We start from the raw sequence: 15255 nt of genomic DNA, 5'->3' as shown, positions 1-15255 counted from the left end.
CGTACCTCCCCGCCCCTAAACCACGAAAACACCCCACCCCCAAGTGACCGTAACTCCCCACCCCCTAACGACAATAACTCCCCGCCCCCGAATGAACGTAACCCCTCGTCCCAAAGCAAACGAAACTCCCCTTCTCCGAGTAAATCACCCACGAGGGACGTCCCAAACACACCCACGAAATCCCCATCCCCCACTAACCCACCCACCTCGAAACCCACGACCCCGGATAGAGCGAACTCTCCGGAGAAGGCCGCAAGTCCGGAACGAAATCCCTCGCCACAAGCGGTGGAGCAAGAGGAGCTCAACAACAAGGCAGGCGGACCGGAGGCGAATAAAACCGAAGAGCAGCTCGCCGAGGAAGGGGCGTAAAGTCCGCCACGATAGGTTTGTTCCCATGGCAACTACGGTGTAACCATCCAAGCCACATTACGTAATGTACCCACGATGCAATACACACATACGCAAAGAGGTATGTGAAAAAGTCCTGATTTCGGAAGACAACAGTTTGTTGGATGATAAAGCAAGATGAAAAGGTTTTAACTATCTTTGTACATATATATGGAGTGATAAAAGACATAGAAGAAATTATTTTGGAGTGAAATTGTGAAAATCCACCTTTTGTACAAAAATACAGTCTGGTCACCCTTGGTGTTGAAACGAATTATACATGGTAGACAACTGGTAGACATCAGTGAAAAATCGGTTGTTTTTTTTTTCATGCCAGGCCAAGTGAATATGACTGAACATCTTGCCTTTGTTGTTGTGCACAACTTACTCTGTGTTACCAATTGGTCTTACACTGTACTGTACTGTAATGTACATAATTTAAGGTGATGTGAAAATGTTACGAAGTTGAAAGTAACTCTGGAAGTACAATTCTTGCCCCAGAAGTTTATATTAATAATAGGTATAGCCATATTTTTTTTTGCATTGCCAGTATCATTGTAAGTTATGATAGCAAACTGTACAAACTGGATTTAAAATTTCAATGGCTGTACATTTGCTCCCTCTATCAGTCAAATGGAGAACTGCAGGGTTTATGTACATTGGTTATGATTTGATTGTTTTAGTTTACTTTGCAGAAGAACTCAATGAAAAGATATCAACTCACCAAAAATTTGAGATTCAAAAACTGGGTAACCCACTATGAGCACAACTTCAGTGAAATTGAGCTTCTTGCATTTGTTTCAAGAAGAAATTTTCCTTACTTGTGCTAAATAAGGAAAGTCCTTGGATGGTAAAGAAATATGAATGATTGACAAGCAATGGAGCTGATCTTACTTGAAATGAAGAATTCTTGAAAGAAGAGCCTTTTATCTTTTTTTTGCACAGATTTGTAAAAACTTTGCATTGAAAGTTGACATTGATCATCAATTTGATGAATCTAAGATTGCCAATTAGATTCTGAGTTCACTCATCGTTTTATTTTTTCTGATTGGTCAAGCTTTAGCCAATCACAGTTTGTATATACAGGTGTTGCATATTTTATGCTCATTCATTGGTGGAAAGTAGGCATAATCTTTTACATTAAGACCATCTGGCCAACATTTATTGGTCACTTTGATAATTTCCCTTTGACACATCCTGTCTATAGTGACCACCTGTCCACATAGACAAGAGGTCTTTTGGGGCATTTTAACTACATGACTTGCACATTTTTTGCCATTTAGCCATTTATTGTAACTTGAAGTTTTTCGTAATAATTATGGTACTCAAGAAGATTTTACTGTACATTATAGATTCAAAAAGGAAAATAGCCATAGTTTTGTGTACATACATGTAGCTTTACAGATAGCCATAAACATACGGTAGAGTTACTTAAATGTGTAAGAATTGTAACTAACAGTATTTGTCTAAGCCATTGCAAAGTATATAGACTAATTTTGGTGTGAGCCTTTCTGTATTTGTGGATTCCATGCACACAATGCTTTTACACCAGAAAATAACCTCTGAAATCCTTGGAATCCTAAGTAATATTTGTATTTTTCAATACAGGACCTTCAGTTAATGTGAACAGATGAACTTGCACGGCCATTTGAGCATTTATTAAAACTCAATTTTAAGGACGTTGACAGTCAGTTTTGAACATGTATGCTAATTTTGGATAGCTCTTACCATGATATGGTACGTGCTTGACAGTCCTTCCCACCATCCTTTGTTTTACCCTTTTCCTGATATACTTTACCAACTGGTTACCCAAGATTCCTTCAACTCTCTGTACATATATCAGTGGCAAGTGGAGGATTAATTAGAATTATGTAGTACATAAATGTTTGTGTAAGATTGTTCAGTAGTTATTGTACTGATGATTGTGTCATTTTTCATCTGTTGATCAACCACTTGTTAATAAACGCACCCTGTCAAAATTTCTTGCCTCTGATGTTTTTAATGTTTTCTTTACCATACATCATCATTATATTTTACATTACACAATATTAATCTTAAAATTTTATAAAAGAAGGCTGACAACTAGGTTACAAGTACCCGGTATTTTTTTTTCATCTGTATGTTGACGACTTATATCACAAGGCAGCGACAATTGTAGGCACCACATGACTGGCAAAGGTGGTATTATATTTGCTAAATATTATATCATTTCTGTTAATCAAGGAGATTTAAGTGGTTTATAACTTTCTTGTATAAGTCAGCATTCGGTCAATTTGTTCTGCAGTTCCTTGTTAATGATCTAGGCGGCGCTGCTAAGCTGCAAGTAAAAGTTCTGAATTTTTCCAGTTCGAAAGAAAAGAACTAGAAAACTTACCACCCTTCCTGTCATAAATTCATTATGTCATATAACAGACCAAAAAATTTAAAAGTTAAAACAAAATAAAATTGCTGAATGTTCTCAAGAAGAATGTTTGGGCTTGTCCGTAATTTCTTCTCGGGAAAGGAAGGCACCGAGAGCCCGACTCCATCTAGGCGGAGGCTTCGCTAAATTCCACCGAAAACATGAGGTTGTACGCTACGCAACGGGTACGATGCCTGTCAGCGCTACGTAAGTTTTTTTTTTTTTCTGAAAGATTCCTTAAAACACAGGAAAACAGCCATGCACTTTCGTTTCAAGGATTTCTGACTGGAAATTTCAAGAAATAACTTTTGCATGCTGCACACTTTGTCTTTATGAAGTAAGAGTTATATATTTTGACGAACGTTGTTGAAGGAACGCAATACCCCTAAAAAAACTGGTAAAACTTAAAAGTCTGTCAGAAATATCCTAAAAGTAAGCAAGGATATACATTAGAGTGTTCTACGTATGGTATACGAGATAACAAATGGATAAAACGTGAAATTCTACGGGAGTTAGTAAGGAAATTCTCACCTCAATCTGGAGTGTGGCACAAAAGTTTGTACTAAAGATGACGACACTAGAACATGGATGGTGATTGGTCATCGGGCTTTGGGCTATTACATTTTGCTATTCAGGTAAAATAAAGTTGTTCATGTTTTTACATTCCTGTCATTTGACGTTATTTTCGTAATATTTGGCTTGTAATACACCCAAGAGTGACTTAATATCATATTTTTGTAGATAAACTTTTCATACTTCTCTCTACCACGAAAGAAAACAGGAAAGTACAGAAAAGGAACCCCCAAAAAGTGGTTCATTCTTGGATAACTTCACATTGTATATACTGAGTACTGTAAATGTGAAAATATTCTGTTATGTCAGAACATTGAGTATTATTACCGGTATTTCTGAATAATAATTACATGTAGTTGGACTTTGCATAATAAATGTGAAGTTGTCAAAAAGAAATTTGAAAATGACCATGTACACACTCAAGGCACAAGAATTTCATTGTCTTTTATTTCATCTGGATATGAAAAAGATACATCAGTGCATTGACAAAACATCACAAAACTGACAAAAGCTATAACATCCGTATCCATAATATCACCAGGGTCCATAATATCGCCACCTTGAGAAAAAGTGTGCTTAAAGATATTTTTACTGCGACATACCCTAGGTATGTACATTTGAGGTGTGCAGGAGTGCATACCAAAAGTATGTTGCAGTAAAAATATCTTTAAGCACGCTGTTTCTCAAGGTGGCGATATCAAGGACCCTGGTGATATGGACACAGATGTTAGAGGGGTGTGAACTACTTTGTCAGGATGACCAGTGCGTAAAGCTTGGTTGCCCATCAATATTTAACTTTAAGAACTTGGTTGTCGTCAACACTGCCTGTTTATTTCAGAAGAGTTAAGCCTTAAGCTGGCCAAGGTGGGCCACAGTTTATTTCTGAAGCCATAAGCTGAACTAGCCTGGGTGCCATCCGATTTGTAAAGACAACCCCAATTTTTTGGGGGCTGCCGTTACAAGTCAGATGGCACCCAGGCTTTACCCAATGTAAACTTTAAAAAGGTCGCCTTGTAAATTATATACAAAAGAAATCACCATATCAAAGGTGAGACTTGCGCACTAGGCAACTTGGCGTCTACCACACGTCTTGCACAGAGCTTAAACTATGACTTGTGTGGCAAGAGTGCATAATATTATGTGAATAGGCCATACCAATTTAATTTGTTGGTTCTCGGATTTTTTCAGAAAAAATATGAAGCGACAGGGCGAAAAAAAAAAAATAAAAACAGGTCTAGGCATCCTATTATAGCCCCAAATGCTACAATACGAGCCATGAAGTCAACAAAAAAGGCTGGGTTAAAATTTAAAGTATAAATTTTGAACTTTTAATCAAACCACTGCATTGATAGATGGAAAAAACTGTAACAACTAGGAAGAAAAGGAATTTCCTCAACTGTTGGGGGCAAAATATGAGCATTTTTGAGTTGATTCAGAACCAGAATCTTTTTTTTTGCAAATCAGAAAAAAATGAAGAGGCGAATCCGAGAACCAACAAATTAAATTGGTGTGGCCATAAGTGCGTAAGGTAAGTGTATACTAGTAATTGCGACAATTATGAAGGCACAAGACAGTTTGGAAAAACTGAGGTAGAAAGTTTTCCAATGACTAAAAAGCTACTGGATGAACTAAAAACACTGTTGCATGAAATGTGTAAAACTATAAAAGTTTGTGACAGTAAAACCCGTAAAAGTAAGCACCTTTACATAAGGACCACCTGGCCAAAGTGACCACTTTTGGCGGTCCCTAAGATAATTTTTCCCATTGACACATTCTCTTGAGTGACCACCTGTCCACATAGACCAGATTTTATCAGTCCTTTGAGTCTTCTCAGCCAGTTTTGACCAGGGCTCTAGCCAGTTCAAAATCTTTTTCCATTGCCCAAGGTTCATGATCGAACCGCAGGCAAATTTTGAGAGGCAAATCATTGGGTTGAGAGTGGTTGTTGGTGGTCCTTTGGATGTTTTAATATTTTTACCCATGATTTTTGTCAATTCTGTCCGTCAAGGTTGACGGATTGGTTTGAAAAAATTTCCGTCACATGCCACAAAGTTCCAGCAATTGATGGAAAAATGGGTGCTGGCTAGAGCCCTGGTTTTTGACTGTTACATACACTACCGTAATTGACCCATATAGTACTTTATATGGGATGGCCGTTATGGCATGTACGTCAAAGCTATGCCAAACTCAGCCACCCCACAAACTTATATACTTTAAATCACTCGATATTCACGTTTATATATTTGCGGTTTTCACGGTCACTTCTGTTCCGCAAATTTATCATTCCACCCCACAACCATTACCATGGTTGCATATGGCGGTGCCCATCTCCGTTTCTGTAACTCTGGGCCACACAGATGTGTCACTACAGCAGGGGGCTAGTCCTCTGGTAGTGGTGTGGTGCCGGGATCGAACTCATGACCTACCGAATGCAAGGCGAGCACTCTACCTACTTGGCCATTACACTGAGAAATTTATCATTACTCCAAACAAATAATTTGCCAACTTTCTTTCTTGTGCACCTGCCTTCATCGCCAATACATAGTTCTGCAAACTTGTAATCTCCAAGCAGATCCCTTTCAGTGGCAAAAAGACAGTATCAAATTGGCCAGGCAGTATCCATTAGCCAGAGAAGGTCGCCGGCTACCATTGGTGGGATCAGCGAAAAAAAAGCTAAAAAAGCTAACGATCATTCCCCCACAACCTCTGCTTGGAGAGTACAAACTTGTCCATTTTCTTCAGACCGCGAAATTTTGCTACTGCGAATATTAAGTGATTTACAGTACTTGGGTCATTACCCTGTGTCATCCTGGACTGGATACACCAATAAGCTGCCATGTTACAAAATTCTTTTAGATATTTCAAGATAAAATAAAGGTGTGGTTCATATAATGTTACGCAAAATCCATGCAGGAATTTCCACATATATAAGCTCTAATTACAGAAATATAAGAGTATAAAATTTTGCATAGCTGTGATTAGATACAATAGTACCTGTTAGGGTGTGAGGAAAATTTTGGGTAGGAAAAATCTTACAACTTTGGCAACTTTCAGTAAAACTTATTATTAGTGATGATTAAAATCTATAAAGCATTTTAAACATTTGTAAAATTATGACTTTTTTTAATTTTTCATCTTAAAAGTAAACTGGGATAAAGTATATTCAGCTCATTCACTGCATAAAAAGCAGTTTGTACAAGTTTGTGAGGTAAAATGTTTCTATGGCTGTAGCTAGCTACAAAAAACCCTGATTTAGCCAAATTCAACATTTTCTATCCCACAATCCTCTTCACTGTATCCCATGAGCCTCCTTGACTTGCTTGATGAGTTCGTTTTTCTCGTCTTGTGGTAGGAAGCAGGCTTCAGCAGCGTTCAAATTCTGCACAGAAATTAAAAAGAAACATTAACATGCTTTCCAAACTTTTGCACTGGTGGCAAGTGTAGAACTGTCTCAAAATAAAGCAACAAGAAATAAATAAACAAACAGTAGAATTATAAACACAATACCCAAGCATTTTTACAAATGAAACTAAAAAGAAACAGTTACTTGCTTTCCAACTTTTGGACTGGTAGCAAGTGTATAACTGTCTCAATATATAACATCTGTGTCCATAATATCACCAGGGTCCATAATATCGCCACCTTGAGAAAAAGTGTGCTTAAAGATATTTTTACTGCAACATACCTTAGGTATGTACATTTGATGTGTGAAGGAGTGCATACCAAAAGTTGCAGTATGTTGCAGTAAAATATCTTTAAGCACACTGTTTCTCAAGGTGGCGATATTATTGACCCTGGTGATATTATGGACACAGATGTTAGCAACAAGATATAAATAAACAGTAAAATCACACACAATACCCAAACATTTTTAAAAATTAAACAGTTACTTGCTTTCCAACTTTTGGACTGGTAGCAAGTGTATAACTGTCTCGAAATATAGCAACAAGAAATAAATAAATAGTATGACATGCAAACTAGATTGTGGAAAAATATAAGTATGAAAAGAAATAAAAATTTGTGATACCAATTGTCCAATCAGCTTGTCGTCAAAGTTCCAGTGTTCTCGGATGAGGGAATATTCCCGTGACAAGTGCGTCCGGAACACGCTCGGGTCGTCAGAGTTGATGGAGAAGTTAGCACCGTCCTTAGCGAAACTGTCAAACAACAAAACGCAAAATGGTAAACAGGTACTTTTTATGTTTACGAAAGGAAAACATATTGTTTTTGCTAAATTTCCTCTTCTTCTCCAAACAGTGACCTCAATGACCTGAACCAGACTGTCTGTTACCATGGTAACTAGTGTTGGGTTAATACATCATGTTGCAATTTTATAGCAGGAGGGATTTAGACTCCTGTCTGACCATGTATATGAATGTGTTTGAGTAAGAATTAACATTGAGAGCAGACCATATGCAAAGGTAAACATTATGCATTTGCTTTGCAAATGTTACATAATTTGAATTCATAAAAAAAATTGTCAAGTCTGACATCAGTATAGCTGATAGCTACAGAGATTTATCACAAAACCAGCAGAAAGAAAGGCGTCATTCTATGTTTGAGTAGTTACCTGAGAGCTGGGTGTTCCTTATAGTTTGGGGGGACTGCACCTGTGATGTAACTGGATACTGGACACACCTGCATGGTGGCCAAAAAGGTATTAAAATTGACGTGAGATGTCTTAAAATTTCCAACAAAATGAGCCAAATTTGATATATTAAACACTACATAGCCTAAGCCTACCTCGAAATGCATGTTCATGTCCCTGAGTTTAGCGTACAGCTGTGGATCGGCGATGGTGTGGTAACCGTGGCCGACGCGCTCGGCTGCCATCTTGAACACGGCCTCCTCCACCTTGTCGGGACCGCCGATCTCTCCCGCATGGACCGTACGATGGATACCCAGCCGCTTCGCTTCCTGGTAAAACATTCAGGACATCTTTTAGACAACAGAATGTTACTTTTAGTAACTAGAAAGGTAACATTTGCAAAGCAAATGCATAATGTTTACTTTCACATATGGTCTGCTCCATTTATTCTTACTCAAACACATTCATATATATGGCCAGACAGGAGTCTAAATCCCTCCTGCTATAAAATTGCAACATGATGTAACCCAACACTAGTTACCATGGTGATAGACTGTCTGGTTCAGGACATTGACCTTTGGTGTTTGGAGAAGAGGAAACTGAGCAAAAACAATATGTTTTTCTTCGGTAAATATAAAATTGATAAAGGCAGTTGCATCGAGTCAAGAGAAAGATCATCTGGGTTGTAGATTACTGTTTGTAATAACTTTTGAATTGTGTAATATCTCTGATGTCAGGTGCCTTTGCTGATTTCTTTGTTGTAACATTATGCAAAAAGGATAATTTAACATTTAGCAGGCTAACATAACTATTGGCACCAGATTTGTATTGGAACAGGTATCAGGGGGAAGGTTTAAGTTATCGAAAACTGTATTTCTCGATTTTTTTGTGGTACTTTTGTGTTCATGGTTTTTGCAGTCACTTCAGCTGTACCACGTACATATCATTACGATTGACAAATAATTCACCAACTTTTCTTTAAAAAATCTGGATACAAGACCATGTTACATTTTTTTAAACATCATCTATATCCATTTATATCCACTTTTTTTCTGGCATTTCAAATTAGGTTTGCAACATTGACTGTATGATCAGCAAAGACCTGGATTACAGAAGCATGTTGGGTAAAAAAGCGCACAATTAAAAATGATTATAATATTCATATAATAAGCTTTTGATGACTTTATAGCACATGTATAAAAGACAGTTTGTGCCTTTTGTTCTGCCACGACTCCACATGGCTTGTCTGGGCTGCTACAGGTACTATATGGTGGAACAGAAACATTGTCATGCAAATAAAGTATGGCCAGTACACAAGCTTAGGCCACACCAAGTAAATTTTATGGATGACGTCCTTTGGAGACCCTAAATCTAATGCGAGAGGGTGAAAAAAAACAAGAAAGCCCTAAAAAACAAGATGCCTAGATTAGAAATATACTAGGAGATGACAAATGTTAGGACACAAATTGAATGAGGTGACACAGTGTAACAAGCAAGAAGTCTTTTATTCATCATCAAAATAGCAATAAATCAGGTGGACCAGCAGTTGTCATCCTGTCCTGTTTTCGCGTTACGGGTTTCATATCAATCTGACGATTTGCGGCACTGTCGTGACTCTTTGGTCATACATGTAGTTACAAGAAGCGGAATTTCTTGTGTTTTTTTTCTAGGAACAGGCCAAAATCAAAGCGCGCGCGGACCTCATCCATAAAATTTACTTGGTGTGGCCTTAACAGCATGTCAGCAGAACATACTGTGCCTGCACTAAACCTGGATTCTTCACGGTATTTGTTGAATGTTTAGTCAAGGTAGGTAGCAAATAAATTTGGCCATTGCAGATGGTACCTTTTCTGACACAACATTACTTTTTTGGAAAACTATAACTGGGATGTAAGAATAGGACCTTAAAACGAGGCATTTTGTCTAAGAGATGTGCACAATACAATAACGGGTTTCGTGCATATGCACAGTAAGTTCTACCAACGTGCTACATTCTGACTGTAAAAAAAGACAGAAATCTTTAACCAGAATTCCACTTTGCCCGGATGTAACATAATGGTCTAATCTTCTAAAATCATCTTTTTTTTTATTTACTTCATGTTCACAACAAAACAATGAAGGTTCACGAGAGCCACTCAAATGTTTTGGGGTTACTGTACAGTCAGTGAGGACAGATGTTTGTTGACCTTAGACTTGAAAAGTTTAAGGTTATACCCGTATGGAAAACAATCACGTGGTAGCTTGTTCTATACTGTAGTGATGTTGTTCTAGGAAAGAAACTTTTGGCTTTCTTTTCTTTTCTGCTCTCTATACTTTATGGATGTTTTTAGATGAGCACATGTTGTATGTAAATCCCAGCCTAACCTGAAAGGCCTTGACGTGTTCCGTGTTGGTCGCGAGATCGCCGACTTCGTTCCCCGCGAGATCGATACCAACCACGCCCTGATTCCTGAACCTATCGCAGAGCTGAACCATCTCCGTAGAGAATTCTGCAAATGAAAGACAATTGTCAAACTTAAACAAGACTGGCAATTAAAACATACATTGTCATGGTGACGGTGGCTGCTGTTAGGGTTATTGTTTGCATGGCACTGCCATTATTTCATGATTTTGAGAAAGACTTGGTACCTGTTAAGTCTAGACAGATACAGTACACTCCTCCCCTGAGTGTATAGTGAACAAGCCCCAGGGTCACAGAAAGTAGGGCCATCTGGGGCAGACAGGTCTTCAGGGTTCCAGGAATGTGGGCATAGATGTGGGTCAGAGAAATGCCTGTGGACATTCCGCATGCCTGCGGACATTCCGCATGCCTGTGGACAAAATGCCTGTGCAATTCCTAGAATTCTTGCGAATTCCACACAATACTGTACCATTAGGCTCCTCCCTGAGACATCGCCAAAAAAAACAACAACAGAGGATTGCATTGTAAAAAATTAACTTGAATCTGAATCATGAAAGTTCAACTGGGTTGGTAGCTACATGTTTAAAGTTAGATGAGGTTAGTTAAGTTAATAGCAAGTTTAGTTAAACAATAGCTCTAGGTGAGAGAACTTCTTTGTGTTGTATCAAAAGTTTAACTTTAACTTGAATCTGATTTTGAACTACATTCCACTTGTCCCATTTATGCAAATTAGATGTATGCAAATTCTTAGTTTACAATTATTATCTCATATACCTGGGTTGTCCCTGATGAGGCAAAGGATGCTCCTGGCCTTGACTCCAAAATCCCTGCTGCCCTCATTTAACCCTGCATTCACCAACTCAACCACCTCCGTGGGGGTTAACTCCTTCTTTTGATCTGAAAGAAAAAGTTACAAATCAACGTCAACTGCAACGTAGATCACAGATACAAAGGACCTTTAAAACCTTTGCACCCTCACCCAAAAACAAGAGGCATTAGTCAAATTTCAGGCATTACTTTTAACCAAGGAGGTTTAAAAAGAATTTTCAAAGCTCCTTGTTTTAACTAAAAAGCCTTTTATCAATGTCCCTAAAAACTGAAAACATTAGGATTATTAACTTACAATAAACATACATGTACATCAACATTGGGACTTTAAAAGATGGTCACTGGAATTCTGTTTAATAAAGAACATGGAACTGGTTAGAAAACTGCATGACATTGTAAACATAATGTTCAATACAAAAAATTGACAAACTGAAAAAAGAGTAACCTACAAGTTCAAAACAGGACGTTTTTGAACCAGAGAACAAATTCATAACAGCACATTTCTGAATCACGAGAACCAACAAATCAAAATAAAAACACCATTTTTTTTTAACAAAAAAGAACTTTAAGGGAAGCAAACAGCATATTCTTGGAACCAACAAAACCAAGAAATCTGAACCACTTTTTGAACCATGTACTAACTCTTGCCGTCTGACGGCTAACTCACATCTCTTCAGAGGGGCATGCAGTAAGAGCTTCTTAATCAGTCTCCTAGAGCTAGCCTGAGTCTTTGTGAAGAATGTAGGGGGAGCTGGGCAGTCCCATATGGTCTGACCTAGGAAAAAAAGGTAAAGGTAGACTCCCATAGCCTTTCTGCTAGTAGAGCAGTGTACCTAAATTCTAGGTACAATTAATTCTAGGAAGAACAAGTAAAATCTGAGATTTTATACCTCCGGGCTTTTTATTGTATATTTTTATATAGGGTTTTAAACAAAGAATTTGTCGAGACCGGACACCTCTCTGTGTGAGGGGTCATATACGTGGACCAGATCGAGAATAGATTAAACACGCCAAAGGTCAACGGTCGTGACCACTTTCACGCTCAAAGGGGTGTTTTGGGGCCACCAAAAGGCACCATTTTCACGCCCGAAAACACATATACAATAAAAACAAAAGAACGTGCATCATCTGCAGCCCAATAGCAAAACGTATATCGAATCTCAAAAGAATCCGTCCACCCAAACGCGAGAAACAGCTGCGAACATGACAATCTAAATCTCTCACAAAACCCTTCGGCGGAAGGATGTCTCCTCCCCCGGAGGTAATTATCATGCCAAAGTATATGTTACCAATTATCTCTAATCTGTGTTGGTAGAAGTCATTATGAGGCAAGTACAAACTGTCATTTCCAACACATGAAATTAGTCTAGATTTTGTCTTACCTAGTTTAGACTGAGTGAGGAAGTGTGGACAGTATCTAGTCTCAAAGTACAGAACTCCATGTTTGGCCTGGTCTTCACACAGCTCATACGCCATCCTCTTGATGGTTTCTCCATCTCCTCTGTTCAAAACAATGCACACAAACAGTCAGTATTACAACCTCCAGGAGTCTAAGAAGACCACTTGGTACATGGAACTCCCATTCGACCAAGTGGTATTGTCTTATACAAAAAACATGGCGACAAGACAAGACAGAGACACAGATTTCAAAGATCACATCCTTCAATACTATAAGTACACTGACTGTATATCACATATACGTTACATATATACTGTCAGACTGTATTGTATTGTGGTTGGCTTGCATGGGCAAGTCCTTTATGCTTACATCAGTACGTGTTATTGCAAGGCCGTTTGAGGCCACCTATGCTGTGATTTGGACCCCCTATGTAATTTGGACACCTTTGCTGCAGCTGTCTTTCAACCAGCATAGGGGTGTTTTGGGGGAGAACCTTCATAAATACAATGTATGATAAATCTTGCAAAAAAAATGAAACTACTAGTAACATTTGCAAAGCAAATGCATAATGTTTACCGTTGGACATGGTCTGCCCTGTTAATTCCTACTCAAACACATTCACATACATGTACTACATTTGTACTAGTATATGGTGACAGGAGTAGAGCAGACTATGAAATTGCAACATTATGTAACCCAACACCAGTCACCATGGTGACAGACATCAACAAATCAGGCCATTGGCCAGGTCAGAGGTTAGTGTTTGGAACAGAAGAGGAGGAAGAAACTGAGTAAAAACAATATGTTTTCCTTCGGTAAACATAATAACACTACTTTAGAATGAAGCTAGCAAAGGGAAAACCAATTAAGTTCACAAAATCTGTCCCTCATTAAGTTATAGAGGTGGACATTTGTGCAAGTTGGACTGCATATTTGTAAGACATTTGTACACTTACTGAATGATTGGGATGAAGAATTTGAAGACTTTGATCATGGCTACCAGGCTTTCTGGTTTGTCCATACTGACATAGGGGAGGATTCCCTCAACTGTGTCAGCTGGTAACGGCATTCCTCTTTTCCTGTGGTGTAGGAATAAATCAACAAATTACATAAAAATATTAAAAAGTAAAAGTTAAAAGTTAAAAGTAAAGTAAAAAAACAAACTTGTCTTACATTAATTTTGAATTCTATATTAGGCAACGCCAATTTAATTTCTTGGTTAATGGATTTTCTAGAAAAATAATGGAGCGGGCGGGCGAAAAAAAAATAAAATAAAAACAGGCCTAGGCATCCTATTATGGCCCAAAATGGTAAGATAGTAGCCATGAAGTCAACACACCAGGCTGGTTCAAAATTTAAACTATGAATTTTGAACTTTTAATGATACCATTGCATTGAAAGATGGAATAACTGTAACAACTAGGAAGAAAAGGACTGTTTACAACTGTTCAGGGCAAAATATGAGCATTTTGCAGTTGATTCTGAATTTTTATTTTTATTTGCAAATCAGAAAAAAATGAAGCAGGCGAATCCGTTAACCAAGAAATTAAATTGGTGTGGCCTTAGCAACTTTTTTTTACAAGCAGAACATATGGTGAACATTAACCATATCAAAGAGCTGACAAACTTTCATGATTTTCCAACACTCACTTTGCGACTTCCAGAAGTGTGGAAGGCCGCACAGCTCCATCAAGATGCAGGTGCAGCTCCACCTAGCAGGTAGGAAAGGAAGAGCAGTGATCACCTCTGAACAGCAAACTTTTCACATTTTGCGTCGATGAAGATTAGACATCCAGGTAATACGATACGCCAAAAAGCAGTTACTCAAGCAACTGGATATGATTTTGAAAACGTCAGACGTTTCAGGTAGTATCCACTAGCTTTGGTCAGTGACTGAGAGACCAGAGGGGAAATGCAGGTTTATAAGCACAACCTATTGATTGATATGCAAGGTTGTGCTTATAAACCTGCATTTCCCCTCTGGTCTCTCAGTCACTGACGAAAGCTAGTGGATACTAGCTGAAACGTCTGACGTTTTCAAAATCATATCCAGTTGCTTGAGTAACTGCTTTTTGGCGTTTTCACATTTTGGTTGTCATATGAGATGTTTATGACTTTATGTACATATTAATAAATAACTACATTAGTGGTCTTACAACTGAAGATGTGAATTATTGGAATTCCTCTAGAATGTTGTGGAAAATTCTGGAACGTCATTCAGTGTGGCTACGTGTGGAGACTAGCGTACCCTTCAATATGTTTATGGTAACAAGAAAACAAAAGCTAGTATTACACTCCATAATTCAAATACATGCTACTGTTATAGATAGTAGGGTCAACATATGACCTTCTGCATGTATCTTGTAACATATCTATATACATTGTATTAGCAGTCAACAGTATCCATTAAACATTGAACCTAAGTTAATGTCTTTAAATTTCAAAACAGCATCTAAAAATGCACCCTGAGAGAGCACTTATAGAGTTGGCGAATGTTTTAGAAAATGTATGCATTTGACATGACGTAGTTCCTTGTTGTTGTAATAGTACATGCAGATCGTGATTACAACATGATTCCAATTCCTTAGCATTGGGGGTGTGGCCTGGTATGTTTTGGTTTGGATTGGATTGGACCGGAGTGGAATGGAGACTGCAAAGAAAGTGTATGCATTGCACCA

General features: G+C 38.1%; 2 protein-coding genes across 4 annotated transcripts in view; one reads left to right on the top strand and one right to left on the bottom strand.

The window, feature by feature from the left end:
- LOC109479452 (doublecortin domain-containing protein 2-like) overlaps positions 1-369 on the top strand; it is a 28909-nt gene extending 28540 nt beyond the window's left edge. Inside the window, exon 12 of the mRNA XM_019781417.1 lies at positions 284-369. Within this exon, the coding sequence (XP_019636976.1) occupies positions 284-369 (86 nt within the window). The remainder of the gene's footprint in view (positions 1-283) is intronic.
- A 5691-nt stretch (positions 370-6060) lies between these two features.
- The window catches only part of LOC109479512 (adenosine deaminase-like), a 21395-nt gene continuing 12200 nt past the window's right edge, over positions 6061-15255 (bottom strand). For 2 of the 3 annotated variants that reach the window (XM_019781486.1, XM_019781488.1), the window contains exons 3-10: positions 14228-14289; positions 13534-13656; positions 12561-12679; positions 11125-11247; positions 10314-10438; positions 7932-8278; positions 7389-7518; positions 6061-6740 (exon numbers count right to left, since the gene is read on the bottom strand). In XM_019781486.1, coding sequence (XP_019637045.1) covers positions 6651-6740; positions 7389-7518; positions 7932-8278; positions 10314-10438; positions 11125-11247; positions 12561-12679; positions 13534-13656; positions 14228-14289 — 1119 coding nt within the window. In that variant the 3' untranslated portion in view covers positions 6061-6650. The remainder of the gene's footprint in view (positions 6741-7388; positions 7519-7931; positions 8279-10313; positions 10439-11124; positions 11248-12560; positions 12680-13533; positions 13657-14227; positions 14290-15255) is intronic. The other variant, XM_019781487.1, reaches the window with a different exon arrangement.

The sequence above is a fragment of the Branchiostoma belcheri genome, unplaced genomic scaffold, assembly GCF_001625305.1.
Source record: "Branchiostoma belcheri isolate BF01 breed outbred unplaced genomic scaffold, Haploidv18h27 scaffold49, whole genome shotgun sequence".
Taxonomy (NCBI): Eukaryota; Metazoa; Chordata; class Leptocardii; order Amphioxiformes; family Branchiostomatidae; genus Branchiostoma; species Branchiostoma belcheri.
This window is presented reverse-complemented; position numbering and strand designations above follow the sequence as displayed.